The 16162-nt window shown below is 46.6% G+C and overlaps 1 protein-coding gene across 1 annotated transcript in view; it reads right to left on the reverse strand.

Moving 5' to 3' along the window:
• The window catches only part of LOC129826759 (anthrax toxin receptor 2-like), a 141030-nt gene that overhangs the window by 56359 nt on the left and 68509 nt on the right, over positions 1-16162 (reverse strand). The window contains exons 13-15 of the mRNA XM_055887817.1: positions 13508-13606; positions 4594-4767; positions 4202-4282 (exon numbers count right to left, since the gene is read on the reverse strand). Coding sequence (XP_055743792.1) covers positions 4202-4282; positions 4594-4767; positions 13508-13606 — 354 coding nt within the window. The remainder of the gene's footprint in view (positions 1-4201; positions 4283-4593; positions 4768-13507; positions 13607-16162) is intronic.

The following is a 16162-nucleotide window of genomic DNA, read 5'->3' on the forward strand; positions in this document are numbered from 1 at the left end:
CTACTGTTACTGTTACTGCTACTGTTACTGTTACTACTACTGTTACTGTTACTGCTACTGCTACTGTTACTGCTACTGTTACTGCTACTGCTACTGTTACTACTACTGTTGCTGTTACTGTTACTACTACTGTTACTGTTACTGTTACTGCTACTGTTACTGTTACTGTTACTGTTACTGCTCCTACTACTGTTACTGTTACTGCTACTACTACTGTTACTGTTACTACTACTGTTACTGTTACTGCTCCTACTACTGTTACTGCTACTACTACTGTTACTGTTACTACTACTGTTACTGTTACTGCTCCTACTACTGTTACTGCTACTGCTACTACTACTGTTACTGTTACTGTTACTACTACTGTTACTACTACTGTTACTGTTACTGTTACTGTTACTACTACTGTTACTGTTACTGCTACTGCTACTGCTCCTGTTACTGTTACTGCTCCTACTACTGTTACTGCTACTGTTACTACTACTGTTACTACTACTGTTACTGTTACTGTTACTGTTACTACTACTGTTACTGCTACTGTTACTGTTACTGCTACTGTTACTGCTACTACTACTGTTACTGTTACTGTTACTGTTACTGTTACTACTACTGTTACTGTTACTGCTGTTACTGCTACTACTACTGTTACTGTTACTGTTACTGTTACTGTTACTGTTACTACTACTGTTACTGTTACTGCTACTGTTACTACTACTGCTACTGTTACTGTTACTGCTACTGCTACTACTACTGTTACTGTTACTGTTACTACTACTGTTACTGTTACTGTTACTGTTACTGCTACTGTTACTGTTACTATTACTGTTACTGCTACTGTTACTGTTACTGTTACTGCTACTGTTTTCTGCTACTGTTACTGCTACTGTTACTACTACTGTTACTACTACTGTTACTACTACTGTTACTGCTACTGTTACTGTTACTGCTACTGTTACTACTACTGTTACTACTACTGTTACTACTACTGTTACTACTACTGTTACTGTTACTGTTACTGCTCCTACTACTGTTACTGCTACTGTTACTACTACTGTTACTACTACTGTTACTGTTACTGTTACTGTTACTGCTACTGTTACTGCTACTGTTACTGCTACTGTTACTGCTACTTTTACTGTTACTGCTACTACTACTGCTACTGTTACTGCTACTGTTACTGTTACTGTTACTGCTACTGCTACTGTTACTGTTACTACTACTGTTACTGCTACTGTTACTGTTACTACTACTGTTACTGTTACTGCTACTGTTACTGTTACTACTACTGTTACTGTTACTGCTACTGCTACTGTTACTGCTACTGTTACTGCTACTGCTACTGTTACTACTACTGTTGCTGTTACTGTTACTACTACTGTTACTGTTACTGTTACTGCTACTGTTACTGTTACTGTTACTGTTACTGCTCCTACTACTGTTACTGTTACTGCTACTACTACTGTTACTGTTACTACTACTGTTACTGTTACTGCTCCTACTACTGTTACTGCTACTACTACTGTTACTGTTACTACTACTGTTACTGTTACTGCTCCTACTACTGCTACTGTTACTGCTACTACTACTGTTACTGCTACTACTACTGTTACTGTTACTGCTACTGTTACTACTACTGTTACTGTTACTACTACTGTTACTGTTACTGCTACTGTTACTGTTACTGTTACTACTACTGTTACTACTACTGTTACTGTTACTGCTACTGTTACTGTTACTGCAACTGTTACTGTTACTGCTACTACTACTGTTACTGTTACTGCTACTGTTACTGTTACTACTACTGTTACTGTTACTACTACTGTTACTGTTACTGTTACTGTTACTACTACTGTTACTGTTACTACTACTGTTACTGTTACTGTTACTGTTACTACTACTGTTACTGTTACTGCTACTGTTACTACTACTGCTACTGTTACTGTTACTGTTACTGCTCCTACTACTGTTACTGTTACTGTTACTACTACTGTTACTACTACTGTTACTACTACTGTTACTGCTACTGTTACTGTTACTGCTACTGTTACTGTTACTGTTACTACTACTGTTACTGTTACTGTTACTACTACTGTTACTGTTACTGTTACTGCTACTGTTACTGCTACTGTTACTGTTACTGTTACTACTACTGTTACTGTTACTACTACTGTTACTGTTACTACTACTGTTACTGTTACTACTACTGTTACTGCTACTGTTACTGTTACTGTTACTGCTACTGTTACTGCTACTACTACTGTTACTGTTACTGCTACTGTTACTACTACTGTTACTGTTACTGTTACTGCTACTATTACTGCTCCTACTACTGTTACTGTTACTGTTACTGCTCCTACTACTGTTACTGCTACTGTTACTGCTACTGTTACTATTACTGTTACTGCTACTACTACTGTTACTGTTACTGCTACTGTTACTGCTACTGTTACTACTACTGTTACTATTACTACTACTGTTACTGTTACTGCTACTGTTACTGCTACTGTTACTGTTACTGTTACTGCTCCTACTACTGTTACTGCTCCTACTACTGTTACTGCTACTACTACTGTTACTGTTACTGTTACTACTGTTACTGTTACTACTGTTACTGTTACGGTTACTGTTACTGTTACTGTTACTGTTACTGTTACTACTGTTACTACTACTGTTACTGTTACTGTTACTACTGTTACTGTTACTGTTACTACTGTTACTGTTACTGTTACTGTTACTACTGTTACTACTACTGTTACTGTTACTGTTACTGCTACTGTTACTGTTACTACTACTGTTACTGTTACTGTTACTGCTACTGTTACTGTTACTGCTACTACTACTGTTACTGTTACTGTTACTACTACTGTTACTGCTACTGTTACTACTACTGTTACTGTTACTGTTACTGTTACTGTTACTACTACTGTTACTGCTACTGTTACTGTTATTGTTACTACTACTGTTACTGTTACTGTTACTACTACTGTTACTATTACTGTCCAGTATTAGGACAGGACTGAGGTAAAGACAGGACGTCTCCAGTATTAAACACATAGAGGACAGGACTGAGGTAAAGACAGGACGTCTCCAGTATTAAAGACATCGAGGACAGGACTGAGGTAAAGACAGGACGTCTCCAGTAATAAAGACATCGAGGACAGGACTGAGGTAAAGACAGGACGTCTCCAGTATTAAAGACATCGAGGACAGGACTGAGGTAAAGACATGACGTCTCCAGTATTAAACATATAGAGGACAGGACTGAGGTAAAGACAGGACGTCTCCGGTATTACACGTATAGAGTACAGGAAACTGTAGGTCAATGGGATATGGTTTTAGGTTTCATGAGAAAGGCATTTATCAAACACAGGAGAGAGAGAGAGAGAGAGAGAGAGAGAGAGAGAGAGAGAGAGAGAGAGAGAGAGAGAGAGAGAGAGAGAGAGAGGGAGAGAGGGAGAGAGAGAAAGGAGAGAGAGAGAGAGAGAGAGAGAGAGAGAGAGAGAGAGAGAGAGAGAGAGAGAGAGAGAGAGAGAGAGAGAGAGAGAGAGAGAGAGAGAGAGAGAGAGAGGGAGAGGGAGAGAGAGAGATGTAGAGAGTGTGGTTGATGAGAGTTCAGCAGAGTTCTCCATATAGGGCCATTCCTGTCAGACATCACATTCTGCTGCTGTTGCTGTGACAGTTTGCAGCTGCTGCTTACACCCATTAGGTTACAACAACACAATGCTAACGACACGTTCCAGTCAACTTCCGCCCTCTGAACCACACTCACAAACTAAAACAACTCACACGACCCCAGCTCTATCGTACATCTAGGGCCAGTTTCACAGATTAAGCCTATCCTGCACATTAGAGATTCCATGGACAAGGACCGGTTTCCCGGACACAGATTGAGCCTAAAAAACACTTTTTAATGGAGAATGTCCATTGTTCAGCAAAAAAAGTTTAATCTGTGTCAGGGAATTCGCTACTTAATCTTTAGTCTTTATTCAGATCCCCATTGGCTGACGCCACGATGACAGCATTTCTTCCCGCGGTCAATAACGTAGAGTGGTTCAAGGACTGAAACTCCACAAGTCAAGATATCACTGTTACTACTGCTATGATATAAGACCCGTGTCTGTTTCGGATCTCATAGCTGGTTTTATGCGGTTGTGGGTTATGGGTTTGGGTTGAACCTCAGCGGTTATATTCAGTGGCTTACTTTGTCCGCAGTGGTAGGTCTCATGAGGGATACTCGGTCGTACTGCCGTCGCAGTAAAGCCCACAGCGCATCCAGACGACCCTGAAAACAGGAAGAAGGAGAAAGAAAAGGACTGCGCTTGAACATTTGTTCATGGCATATCGCCGTATTTATCAATACAAAATGTGTCACAATCAGAGACAACGGAAAACAAAAGATACTGTCACTAACAGTTGTTTGGAATCCATAACTTTGCTATCACAATGTAAATCATAGAATCGGTGAAGAGAAAACATTAGTGAAACCAAACTTCCGGAAGCCATCTCCAACCGACTCGGCCTTAATCAGGCTCTGACCAAAACAAGAGACTTAAAGGAATAGGGTGCCATTTTCAGACGTCATCTTGAACGTACCTTTATAGGGGTATACCATTTGGACTCCTGGCGCTGGTGGTATGTAGGGGTGGGTTTGGGGACCCGTCTGGGCGCCGTGGGCTCTTCCACCTCCTCAGGAACAGACACTACAGCATTCTTAGCCTTCTCCAGCCTTGCCCCTTCCTCTGTCGAGCCCTTCTCTCCCCAACGCACCTGGTGGAGTCAGACAGGGACCGGGGGTTATTTCAGGTTCCCATTCAGTCAATTCAGGAGGTGAAAATAAACATACTTCATTTTGATGGTAACTTTTGGTAACATTACACCGTCCTGAAAAGTAAACGTACAGCGTGATTGTTACGCACAATTCATAAACTAATCCATTAGCTAACCACATATATCATAGCTATGTGGGTGTAAACAAAAGTCCCATCCTCCCTTTCGTATAACCAGAAGAATAACCAGAAAAATAACTTGAAGAATAACCAGAAGAATAACCAGAAAAATAACTTGAAGAACAACCAGAAGAATAACTTGAAGGATAACCAGAATAATAACCAGAATATTAACCTGAAGAATAACCAGAAGGATAACTAGAAGAATAACCAGAATAATAAGAAGAATAACAAGGTTTGGTGTTTTTTATATTGTTTTGCTTCACAGAATTTCCTCCCAGGGTGTTTTGTGAGCTCCTAGTTTCCTACCTGAATAACCAGGTGTGGTGTTGTTTGTATTGTTCTCCCACAGTGCCTTTTTTTCTGCTTCCCCCTAAGCTTCCTGTTTTAATTAAATGCATCACAGCTGTTGCCGGGTAAATCCACCGGCACGGCAGAAGAGAGGTGAGTGTTTAATTAGCGACACGCTCTTCAAGCTGTAGGTTAAGCCTCTACAATACAGAACAGATTTTCATGATCACCATCCACCTGGGAAACACCCACCTCCCTACAGATATACAGGACATACTGTATACTGTCTATCTATCGTGATGAATAAAACACACCTGCATGGAAGGACGCAGAAACACACACACACTGCTGCCTGTAAAACTAAGGCAACATGGGATATCCCTCACGAAAGATACACTATCTACCCTGATGAAGAAAAGATTCCCTGTACATTCCATCGCTGCGGGTTGTGCGTCAACATGTTTTTATTTATTTTTTTATTTCACCTTTATTTAACCAGGTAGGCAAGTTGAGAACACGTTCTCATTTACAACTGCGACCTGGCCAAGATAAAGCAAAGCAGTTCGACACATACAACAACACATAGTTACACATGGAGTAAAAACCAACATATAGTCAATAATACAGTGAAAAAAAATAAGTCTATATACAATGTGAGCAAGTGAGGTGAGATAAGGGAGGTGAAGGCAAACAGATATATGTATAAATAAATAAAAATATAAAAAGGCCATGGAGGCGAAGTGAGTACAACACAGCAAGTAAAATAAAAACAAAAAAAAACACTGGAATGGTTGGTTTGCATTGGAAGAAAGTGCAAAGTAGAGACAGAAATAATGGGGTGCAAAGGAGCAAAATAAATTAATAAATAAATACAGTAGGTAAAGAGGTAGTTGTTTGGGCTAAATTGTAGATGGGTTATGTACAGGTGCAGTAATCTATGAGCTGCTCTGACAGCTGGTGCTTAAAGCTAGTGAGGGAGATAGGTGTTTCCAGTTTCAGAGATTTTTGTAGTTCGTTCCAGTCATTGGCAGCAGAGAACTGGAAGGAGAGGCGTCCAAAGGAAGAATTGGTTTTGGGGGTGACTAGAGAGATATACCTGCTGGAGCGCGTGCTACAGGTAGGTGCTGCTATGGTGACCAGCGAGCTGAGATAAGGGGGGACTTTACCTAGCAGGGTCTTGTAGATGACCTGGAACCAGTGGGTTTGGCGACGAGTATGAAGCGAGGGCCAGCCAACGAGAGTGTACAGGTCGCAGTGGTGGGTAGTATATGGGGCTTTGGTGACAAAACGGATGGCACTGTGATAGACTGCATCCAATTTATTGAGTAGGGTTTTGGAGGCTATTTTGTAAATGACATCACCGAAGTCGAGGATTGGTAGGATGGTCAGTTTTACAAGGGTATGTTTGGCAGCATGAGTAAAGGATGCTTTGTTGCGGAATAGGAAGCCAATTCTAGATTTGACTTTGGATTGGAGATGTTTGATGTGGGTCTGGAAGGAGAGTTTACAGTCTAACCAGACACCTAGGTATTTGTAGTTGTCCACATATTCTAAGTCAGAGCCGTCCAAAGTAGTGATGTTGGACAGGCGGGCAGGAGCAGGCAGCGATCGGTTGAAGAGCATGCATTTGGTTTTACTTGTATTTAAGAGCAGTTGGAGGCCACGGAAGGAGAGTTGTATGGCATTGAAGCTCGCCTGGAGGGTTGTTAACACAGTGTCAAAAGAAGGGCCAGAAGTATACAGAATAGTGTCGTCTGCGTAGAGGTGGATCAGAGAATCACCAGCAGCAAGAGCGACATCATTGATGTAAACAGAGAAGAGAGTCGGTCCAAGAATTGAGCCCTGTGGCACCCCCATAGAGACTGCCAGAGGCCCGGACAACAGACCCTCCGATTTGACACACTGAACTCTATCAGAGAAGTAGTTGGTGAACCAGGCGAGGCAATCATTAGAGAAACCAAGGCTGTCGAGTCTGCCAATGAGGATGTGGTGATTGACAGAGTCAAAAGCCTTGGCCAGGTCAATGAATACGGCTGCACAGTATTGTTTCCTATCGATGGCGGTTACGATATCGTTTATGACCTTGAGCGTGGCTGAGGTGCACCCATGACCAGCTCTGAAACCAGATTGCATAGCGGAGAAGGTGTGGTGTGATTCGAAATGGTCGGTAATCTGTTTGTTGACTTGGCTTTCGAAGACCTTAGAAAGGCAGGGTAGGATAGATATAGGTCTGTAGCAGTTAGGGTCAAGGGTGTCCCCCCCCTTTGAAGAGGGGGATAACCGCAGCTGCTTTCCAATCTTTGGGGATCTCAGACGACACGAAAGAGAGGTTGAAGAGGCTAGTAATAGGGGTGGCAATAATTTCAGCAGATAGTTTTAGAAAGAAAGGGTCCAGATTATCTAGCCCGGCTGATTTGTAAGGGTCCAGATTTTGCAGCTCATTAAGAACATCAGCTGACTGTATTTGGGAGAAAGAGAAATGGGGAAGGCTTGGGCGAGTAGCAGAGGGGAGGGCAGTGCTGTTGTCCGGGGTAGGGGTAGCCAGGTGGAAAGCATGGCCAGCCGTAGAAAAATGCTTATTGAAATTCTCAATTATAGTGGATTTGTCGGTGGTGACAGTGTTTCCTATCTTCAGAGCGGTTGGAAGCTGGGAGGAGGTGTTCTTATTCTCCATGGACTTTACGGTGTCCCAGAACTTTTTTGAATTTGTGTTGCAGGAAGCAAATTTCTGCTTGAAAAAGCTAGCCTTGGCTGTTCTAACTGCCTGTGTATATTGGTTTCTGGCTTCCCTGAAAAGTTGCATATCACGGGGGCTGTTCGATGCTAATGCAGAACGCCATAGGATGTTTTTCTGTTGGTTAAGGGCAGTCAGGTCAGGAGAGAACCAAGGGCTATATCTGTTCCTGGTTCTAAATTTCTTGAATGGGGCATGCTTATTCAAGATGGTGAGGAAGGCATTTTTTTAAAATGACCAGGCATCCTCTACTGACGGGATGAGATCAATATCCTTCCAGGATACCCCGGCCAGGTCGATTAGGAAGGCCTGCTCGCTGAAGTGTTTCAGGGAGCGTTTGACAGTGATGAGTGGAGGTCGTTTGACCGCTGACCCATTACGGATGCAGGCAATGAGGCAGTGATCGCTGAGATCTTGGTTGAAAACAGCAGAGGTGTATTTGGAGGGCAAGTTTGTTAGGATGATACCCACGGAATTGGGGTGGTACCTGGTGGGTTCATTGATAATTTGTGTGAGATTGAGGGCATCAAGCTTAGATTGTAGGGTGGCTGGGGTGTTGAGCATGTTCAAATTTAGGTCGCCTAGCAGCACGAGCTCTGAAGATAGATGGGGGGCAATCAGTTCACATATAGTGTCCAGAGCACAGCTGGGGGCAGAGGGTGGTCTATAGCAGGCGGCAACGGTGAGAGACTTGTTTTTAGAGAGGTGGATTTTTAAAAGTAGAAGTTCAAATTGTTTGGGAACAGACCTGGATAGTATAACAGAACTCTGCAGGCAGTCTTTGCAGTAGATTGCAACACCGCCCCCTTTGGCCATTCTATCTTGTCTGAAAATATTGTAATTGGGGATAAAAATGTCTGAATTTTTGGTGGTCTTTCTAAGCCAGGATTCAGACACGGCTAAAACATCCGGGTTGGTAGAGTGTGCTAAAGCAGTGAACAAAACAAACTTAGGGAGGAGGCTTCTAATGTTAACATGCATGAAGCCAAGGCTATTACGGTTACAGAAGTCATCAAAAGAGAGCGCCTGGGGAATAGGAGTGGAGCCAGGTACTGCAGGGCCTGGATTCACCTCTACATCACCAGAGGAACAGAGGAGAAGTACGATAAGGGTACGGCTAAAAGCTATGAGAATTGGTCGCCTAGAGCTACTAGAGCAGAGAGTAAAAGGAAGTTTCTGGGGGCGATAAAATAGTTTAAAGGAATAATGTACAGACAAAGGTATGGTAGGATGTGAATACAGTGGAGGTAAACCTAGGTATTGAGTGATGATGAGAGAGATCTTGTCTCTAGAAACATCATTGAAACCAGGTGATGTCATCGCATATGTGGGTGGTGGAACTGAGAGGTTGGATATGGTATAGAGAGCAGGGCTAGAATCTCTACAGTGAAATAAGCCAATAAACACTAACCAGAACAGCAATGGACAAGGCATATTTACATTAAGGAGAGGCATGCTTAATCGAGTGATCAATAAGGGTCCAGTGAGTAGAGGTTGGTTGGGGTCGTGGCGATCCAGACAGCTGGCCGGGTATATGGCTATCGGTAGCAGCATAGGATGGAGGTCTGTTTGTAGATACCTCGTGCGTTTCCGTCGGTAGGTTCCGTGTAGTGGGGTATTGTTCAGATAGCAGCCGATAAGACAGCTAACGATTAGCGGGCCTCAGATGAGCGTTCAGGTAACGTCGGGACGGAGGTGCCGGTTGGATAAATCCCTCGGGCAGATAACGTCGGCAGTCAGTCGTGAAGGCCCGGTGGGGTTCCGTATCTGCAGCAGCAACAAAAGAAACGGGTCCGGATGGTGATGGAACTCCTCAGCTGGCTAGCTCCAGCATGATTTGAGTTTGCTCCGGGGTCGACGTAAGCCAATAGTCACACGGTATGCAGCTAGCTAGCTGCGAAATCAAGGTGCAAGTGTCCAGAGCCTGCGGTTGGAATCCGGGGAAACTGAGAGAAAAAAAGTCCCGGAATGCTCCGGTCCGAGCCGCGTTGCACAAAAGTGCCGGTAGATTATCGAGCTAAAGGAATAGCTGATGACCGCAAAACGTGGGCAGCTGAAACACCAACGCTAGCCAGCAAACCGGCTAATTTCGGGGCAGCTACAGATTAGCTTCTGGCTAGCTATTGGAGTAGCTTCTGGTTAGCTTTCAGGCTAGCTTCTGAATTAGCCCCTGGCTATCTTCCACGATGGATTTTCAGATTGAGGTAAGTAATACTTATTGTAATTGGTGAAGCGGGTTGCAGGAAAGCTTTTGCAGGAAAGCTTTTGTAGTTGAGTTCTTGGATAATAAAATAAATTAAAGATATGTGAAGAAAAGGTGTAAATATATATATATACAGGATAAGACACGACAATACGGAAAAAGACGTCTGAACTGCTAAGCCACCTTGGAATCGAATCGAATGTCAGAGTCAACACGCTGCATTTACAGGAAGAGAGAAAATGACCTCTCCCCCACCTCTACCCCGATCCACAGAACCTCTACCACAGTCCAGAGAACCTTTTCCCTGATCCACAGAACCTCTACCCCGATCCACAGAACCTCTACCCCGATCCACAGAACCTCTACCACAGTCCAGAGAACCTTTTCCTTGATCCGCAGAACCTATACCCCGATCTACAGAACCTCTACCACAGTCCAGAGAACCTTGTCCCTGATCCACAGAATCTCTACCGCGATCTACAGAACCTCTTCCCTGATCTACAGAACCTCTTCCCTGATCCACAGAACCTCTACCCCAATCTACAGAACCTCTACCCCGATCTACAGAACCTCTACCCTGATTTACAGAACCTCTTCCCTGATCTACAGAACCTCTACCCTGATCTACAGAACCTCTACCCTGATCTACAGAACCTCTACCCTGATCTACAGAACCTCTTCCCTGATCTACAGAACCTCTACCCTGATCTACAGAACCTCTACCCCGATCTACTGAACCTCTTCCCTGATCTACAGAACCTCTTCCCTGATCTACAGGACCAATACCCCGATCTACAGAACCTCTTCCCTGATCTACAGAACCTCTTCCCTGATCTACAGAACCTCTTCCCTGATCTACAGAACCTCTTCCCTGATCTATAGAACCAATTCCCCGAATTACAGAACCTCTTCCCTGATCTACAGAACCTCTTCCCTGATCTACAGAACCTCTACCCTGATCTACAGAACCTCTTCCCTGATCTACAGAACCTCTACCCTGATCTACAGAACCTCTTCCCTGATCTACAGAGCCTCTTCCTTGATCTACAGAACCTCTACCCCGATCTACAGAACCTCTCCCTGATCTACAGAACCTCTACCACGATCCACAGAACCTCTTCCCGGATCTCCAGAGAGAGCCTCAGAAGTGGAGATGGGCTGTCTAGGAGTATCAACCTGGTGTTTATGAAGAGAGGGGATGGTGGAAAGGGGACGTATGAACAGATGAAAAGAGGAGATGGTGGATAGCAGACGCATGAACAGACGAAATGCTCTGAGCAAAGCTCCAACACTCTTGGGAAGAAGTTGAAGGTATGATCTTATGAAAACAAGGGACTGTGGATGGTTAAGGAAGGGGGGACGGTATGAAGAAGAAGAGAGAGAAGAGGAGATGGGGGACAGGACGGTGGCTGAGCAAAGCCCCAACACTCGTGGGTAAAGTTGGAGGGATGATTGCTTCCCCCAACGTCCTCAGAAACCCCTGCTATGCCACCAACGTCCTCAGAAATCCCTGCAATGCCACCAACAACCTCAGAAATCCCTGCTATGCCACCAACGACCTCAGAAACCCCTGCTACGCCACCAACGCCCTCAGAAACCCCTGCTACGCCACCAACGACCCTCGGAAATCACTGCTATGCCAATATCGTCCTCGGTGCTGAGTAGTAGGGTTGGGTAGGGGATAGGGGTTAGGGGGTAGGGGATAGGGGGTAGGGGGAAGGGTAGGGTAGGGGGAAGGGTAGGGTAGGGAATAGGGGTTGGGGGAAGGGTTGGGTAGGGGATAGGGGGTAGGGGGAAGGGTTGGGTAGGGGATAGGGGGTAGGGGTTAGGGGGTAGGGGATAGGGAGTAGGGGTTGGTGAAGCAAGGGATTTAAACATGTTAGCTTGAATGTTTCAACTACGTCTATTCCCTTTGGCGGAAAGCAAGCAGGCGAGGTACGTAGAGGATGAGGGAGGGAGGGAGGGAGGGAGGGAGCTGAACAAAGGCCAGAGTTGGAAGGGAGGAGTGAGGTGGAGAGGTGGAGAGGTACAGCAGCACTCAACCCTTTATCCTGGATCCATCCATCCTGTGACTTAAGACAACCAGGCTGAGAGGAGAGAGAGAGAGAGGAGGGATGGCAGCACCTGTCATGTCAGACTCATATCATACCACAGACAGACAGACAGACAGACAGACAGACAGACAGACACACACACACACACACACACACACACACACACACACACACACACACACACACACACACACACACACACACACACACACACACACACACACACACACACACACACACACACACACAGAACCCCAGAAGACTCGCTTTACGCCCCTGGTATCACTGGCCGGCCCGGGCAGAGCTACAGTACTGCGAGGGGGTTTTGAGTTTGTTGTCATCTGGAACGTTTAACAAAAGAACGTCCAGTCTGTTCCGTTCTGGGTTGCTAGGTGACATTTCAGCACCAGATGACTACAGACCCACTCTGTCCGTGGAGGTTCACACTCTGGGAACTAGTTCTGAGTGATGGGCCTTATCGTAAACATGAACCAGCCAAGGCAGAGCTAAAAACTACACTACTGTTTAGTAATGTTGTTGAGGGAAGTCAACTGCAGCAAAATAGAGTGATGCACATTAGACAGAGCAGAGACGGCCGAAATAAAACGATGTCATTTCCATTGATTTCCTCGTTCCTCTGAATCTCCATTAAAAGTACACTTGTATCCAGCAGCAGGCTCTCGTTGTCAGAGAAACCAACCCGCGATGTTAAAAGATAAACAACCAGACCAGTAGTACAGACTACAACATGTGTCGTGGTAGCACGTCAACTCTCTAGAGACCGCAGGAGCGGTAGAGATACTCTTAATGATCGGCTATGAAAAGCCAACTGACATTTATTCCTGATTATTATTTGACCATGCTGGTCATTTATGAACATTTGAACATCTTGGCCATGTTCTGTTATAATCTCCACCCTGCCTAGCCAGAAGAGGACTGGCCACCCCTCATAGCCTGGTTCCTCTCTAGGTTTCTTCCTAGGTTTTGGTCTTTCTAGGGAGTTTTTCCTAGCCGCCGTGCTTCTACACCTGCATTGCTTGCTGTTTGGGGTTTTAGGCTGGGTTTCTGTACAGCACTTCGAGATATTAGCTGATGTACGAAGGGCTATATAAAATAAACTTGATTTGATGTGTAGTGAATGTTATGGGTCTCTCACAGTCCTCCAATCTGTGTCACTCGCAAGATGGACGCAAGTAAAAGGCACACACACACACAGCTAACCAGCTAGTAATTCCACAATGGCTACATGACCAGCATAGTGAGTGTTTAGAGTGTAAACCTCCATGCGTTTGATCCCTCCTGCCCCTCTCCCTCCGTAGTACGAGGCGTCTACAGTCGCCCACTTCTTCTTGGGCAGGTGGTCATCCTCCTCCGGCTCCTACGGGGATAACAAACACGTCATGAATGTCAGTGCACAAAGTCACACACGCACACGCACACGCACACACACACACACACACACACACACACACACACACACACACACACATATACAAAAACACACAGATTTACACATATGAAAGCATGTGTCACGCCCTGGCCTTATTATTCTTTGTTTTCTTTATTATTTTAGTTAGGTCAGGGTGTGACATGGGGAATGTTTATGTTTTGTTGGTTTTGGGTGTTTATTTGGTAAAGGGGTTATGGGGTGTAGTAGATGGTTTTGTGTTGAGTGTATATGTCTAGCGTTGTCTATGTTGGTTAGTTATCTAGGAGAGTCTATGGTTACCTGAATGAGTTCCCAATTAGAGACAGCTGATTTCGGTTGTCTCTGATTGGGAGCCTTATTTAGGGTAGCCATAGGCTCTCATTGGTTGTGGGTAATTGTCTATGTAAGAACGTTTGTAGCCTGTATGTTTGTGCACAACGTTTGTAGCTTCACGGTCGTTTTGTTGTTTTGTTAAAGTGTTTTGTGTCGTGTTCATCTTCGTGGTGTTAATAAAGAAGATGGCTTATTTTCCAACTGCTGCGTTTTGGTCCATCAATCCGCCACACGATCGTGACAGAATTACCCACCATAGGACCAAGCGGCATGGAAGGCGGCAACAGGACCTACCTACACAGAATCTCTGGAGTTGGGAGGACGAATTGGAAAGAGATGGACCTTGGGATCAACCTGGAGAATATCGCCTCCCTCGTGAAGAGCTGGAGGCAGCGAAAGCCGAGAGGAGGCGATATGAGGAGGCAGCACGGAGACAAGGCTGGAAACCCGTGAGTACAACCCAAAAATGTCTTGGGGGGGGCCTTAAAGGGAGTGTGGCGAAGTCAGGTAGGAAACCTGTGCCTACTCCCTGTACTTACCGTGGAGAGCGAGAGTACGGGCAGACACCGTGTTACGCAGTAGAGCGCACGGTGTCTCCTGTACGCGTGCATAGCCCGGTTCGGTACATTTCAGCTCCACGTATCGGCCGGGCTAGACTGAGCGTTGAGCCGTATGTCATGAAGCCGGCCCAACGCATCTGGTCACCAGTGCGTCTCCTTGGGCCGGCGTACATGGCACCAGCCTTACGCATGGTGTCCCCGGTTCGCCTACATAGGCCGGTGCGGGTTATTCCACCTCCCCGCACTGGTCAGGCGACGGGGAGCATAGAACCAGGTAAGGTTGGGCAGGCTCGGCGTTCAAGGGAGCCAGTACGCCTGCACGGTCCGGTATTTCCGGCGCCACCTCCCCGCCCCAACCCAGTACCACCAGTGCCTCCTCCACGCACTAGCTATATGGTGCGTGTCTCCAGCCCTTTACCACCAGTGTCTAAACCACGCACCAAGCCTCCTGTGTGTCCCCAGAGTCCTGTGCGTCCTGTTGCTGCTCCCCGCACTAGCCCTGAGATGCGTGTCCCCAGCCCGGTGCCACCAGTCCCGGCACCACGCACCAGGCCTACAGTGCGCCTCAGCCGGCAGGAGTCTGCCATCTGCACAGCAATGACTGAACTGCCCGTCTGCCAAGCGCCATCTGAGCCATCCGTCTCCCCAGCGCCATCTGAGCCATCCGTCTGCAATGAGCCTGCAAAGCCGCCCGTCTGCCATGAGCCTGCAAAGCCGCCCGTCTGCCATGAGCCCACTGAGCCGTCCGCCAGACAGGAGCCGCTAGAGCCGCCAGCCAGACAGGAGCCGCTAGAGCCGTCCGTCAGACAGGATCTGCCAGAGCCGCCAACCAGACAGGATCTGCCAGAGCCGCCAACCAGACAGGATCTGCCAGAGCCGCCAACCAGACAGGAGCAGCCAGATCAGTCAGCCAGCCATGAGCAGCCAGATCCGTCAGCCAGCCATGAGCAGCCAGATCCGTCAGCCAGCCATGAGCAGCCAGATCCGTCAGCTAGCCATGAGCAGCCAGATTCGTCAGCTAGCCATGAGCAGCCAGATTCGTCAGCTAGCCATGAGCAGCCAGATTCGTCAGCTAGCCATGAGCAGCCAGATCCGTCAGCTAGCCATGAGCAGCCAGATCCGTCAGCTAGCCATGAGCAGCCAGATCCGTCAGCTAGCCATGAGCAGCCAGATCCGTCAGCTAGCCATGAGCAGCCAGATCCGTCAGCTAGCCATGAGCAGCCAGATCCGTCAGCTAGCCATGAGCAGCCAGATCCGTCAGCTAGCCATGAGCAGCCAGATCCGTCAGCCAGCCATGAGCAGCCAGATCCGTCAGCCAGCCATGAGCAGCCAGATCCGTCAGCCAGCCATGAGCAGCCAGATCCGTCAGCCAGCCATGAGCAGCCAGATCCGTCAGCCAGCCATGAGCAGCCAGATCAGTTAGCCAGCCATGAGCAGCCAGATCCGTTAGCCAGCCATGAGCAGCCAGATCTGTCAGCCAGCCATGGGCCGTCCCTCAGTCCGGAGCTGCAGTCCCTCAGTCCGGAGCTGCAGTCCCTCAGTCCGGAGCTGCCATTCCTCAGTCCGGAGCTGCCCCTTACCCTGGAGCTGCCCCTTACCCTGGTGCTGCCCC

This window comes from Salvelinus fontinalis, chromosome 28 (genome assembly GCF_029448725.1).
Source record: "Salvelinus fontinalis isolate EN_2023a chromosome 28, ASM2944872v1, whole genome shotgun sequence".
In the NCBI taxonomy this organism is placed as follows: domain Eukaryota; kingdom Metazoa; phylum Chordata; class Actinopteri; order Salmoniformes; family Salmonidae; genus Salvelinus; species Salvelinus fontinalis.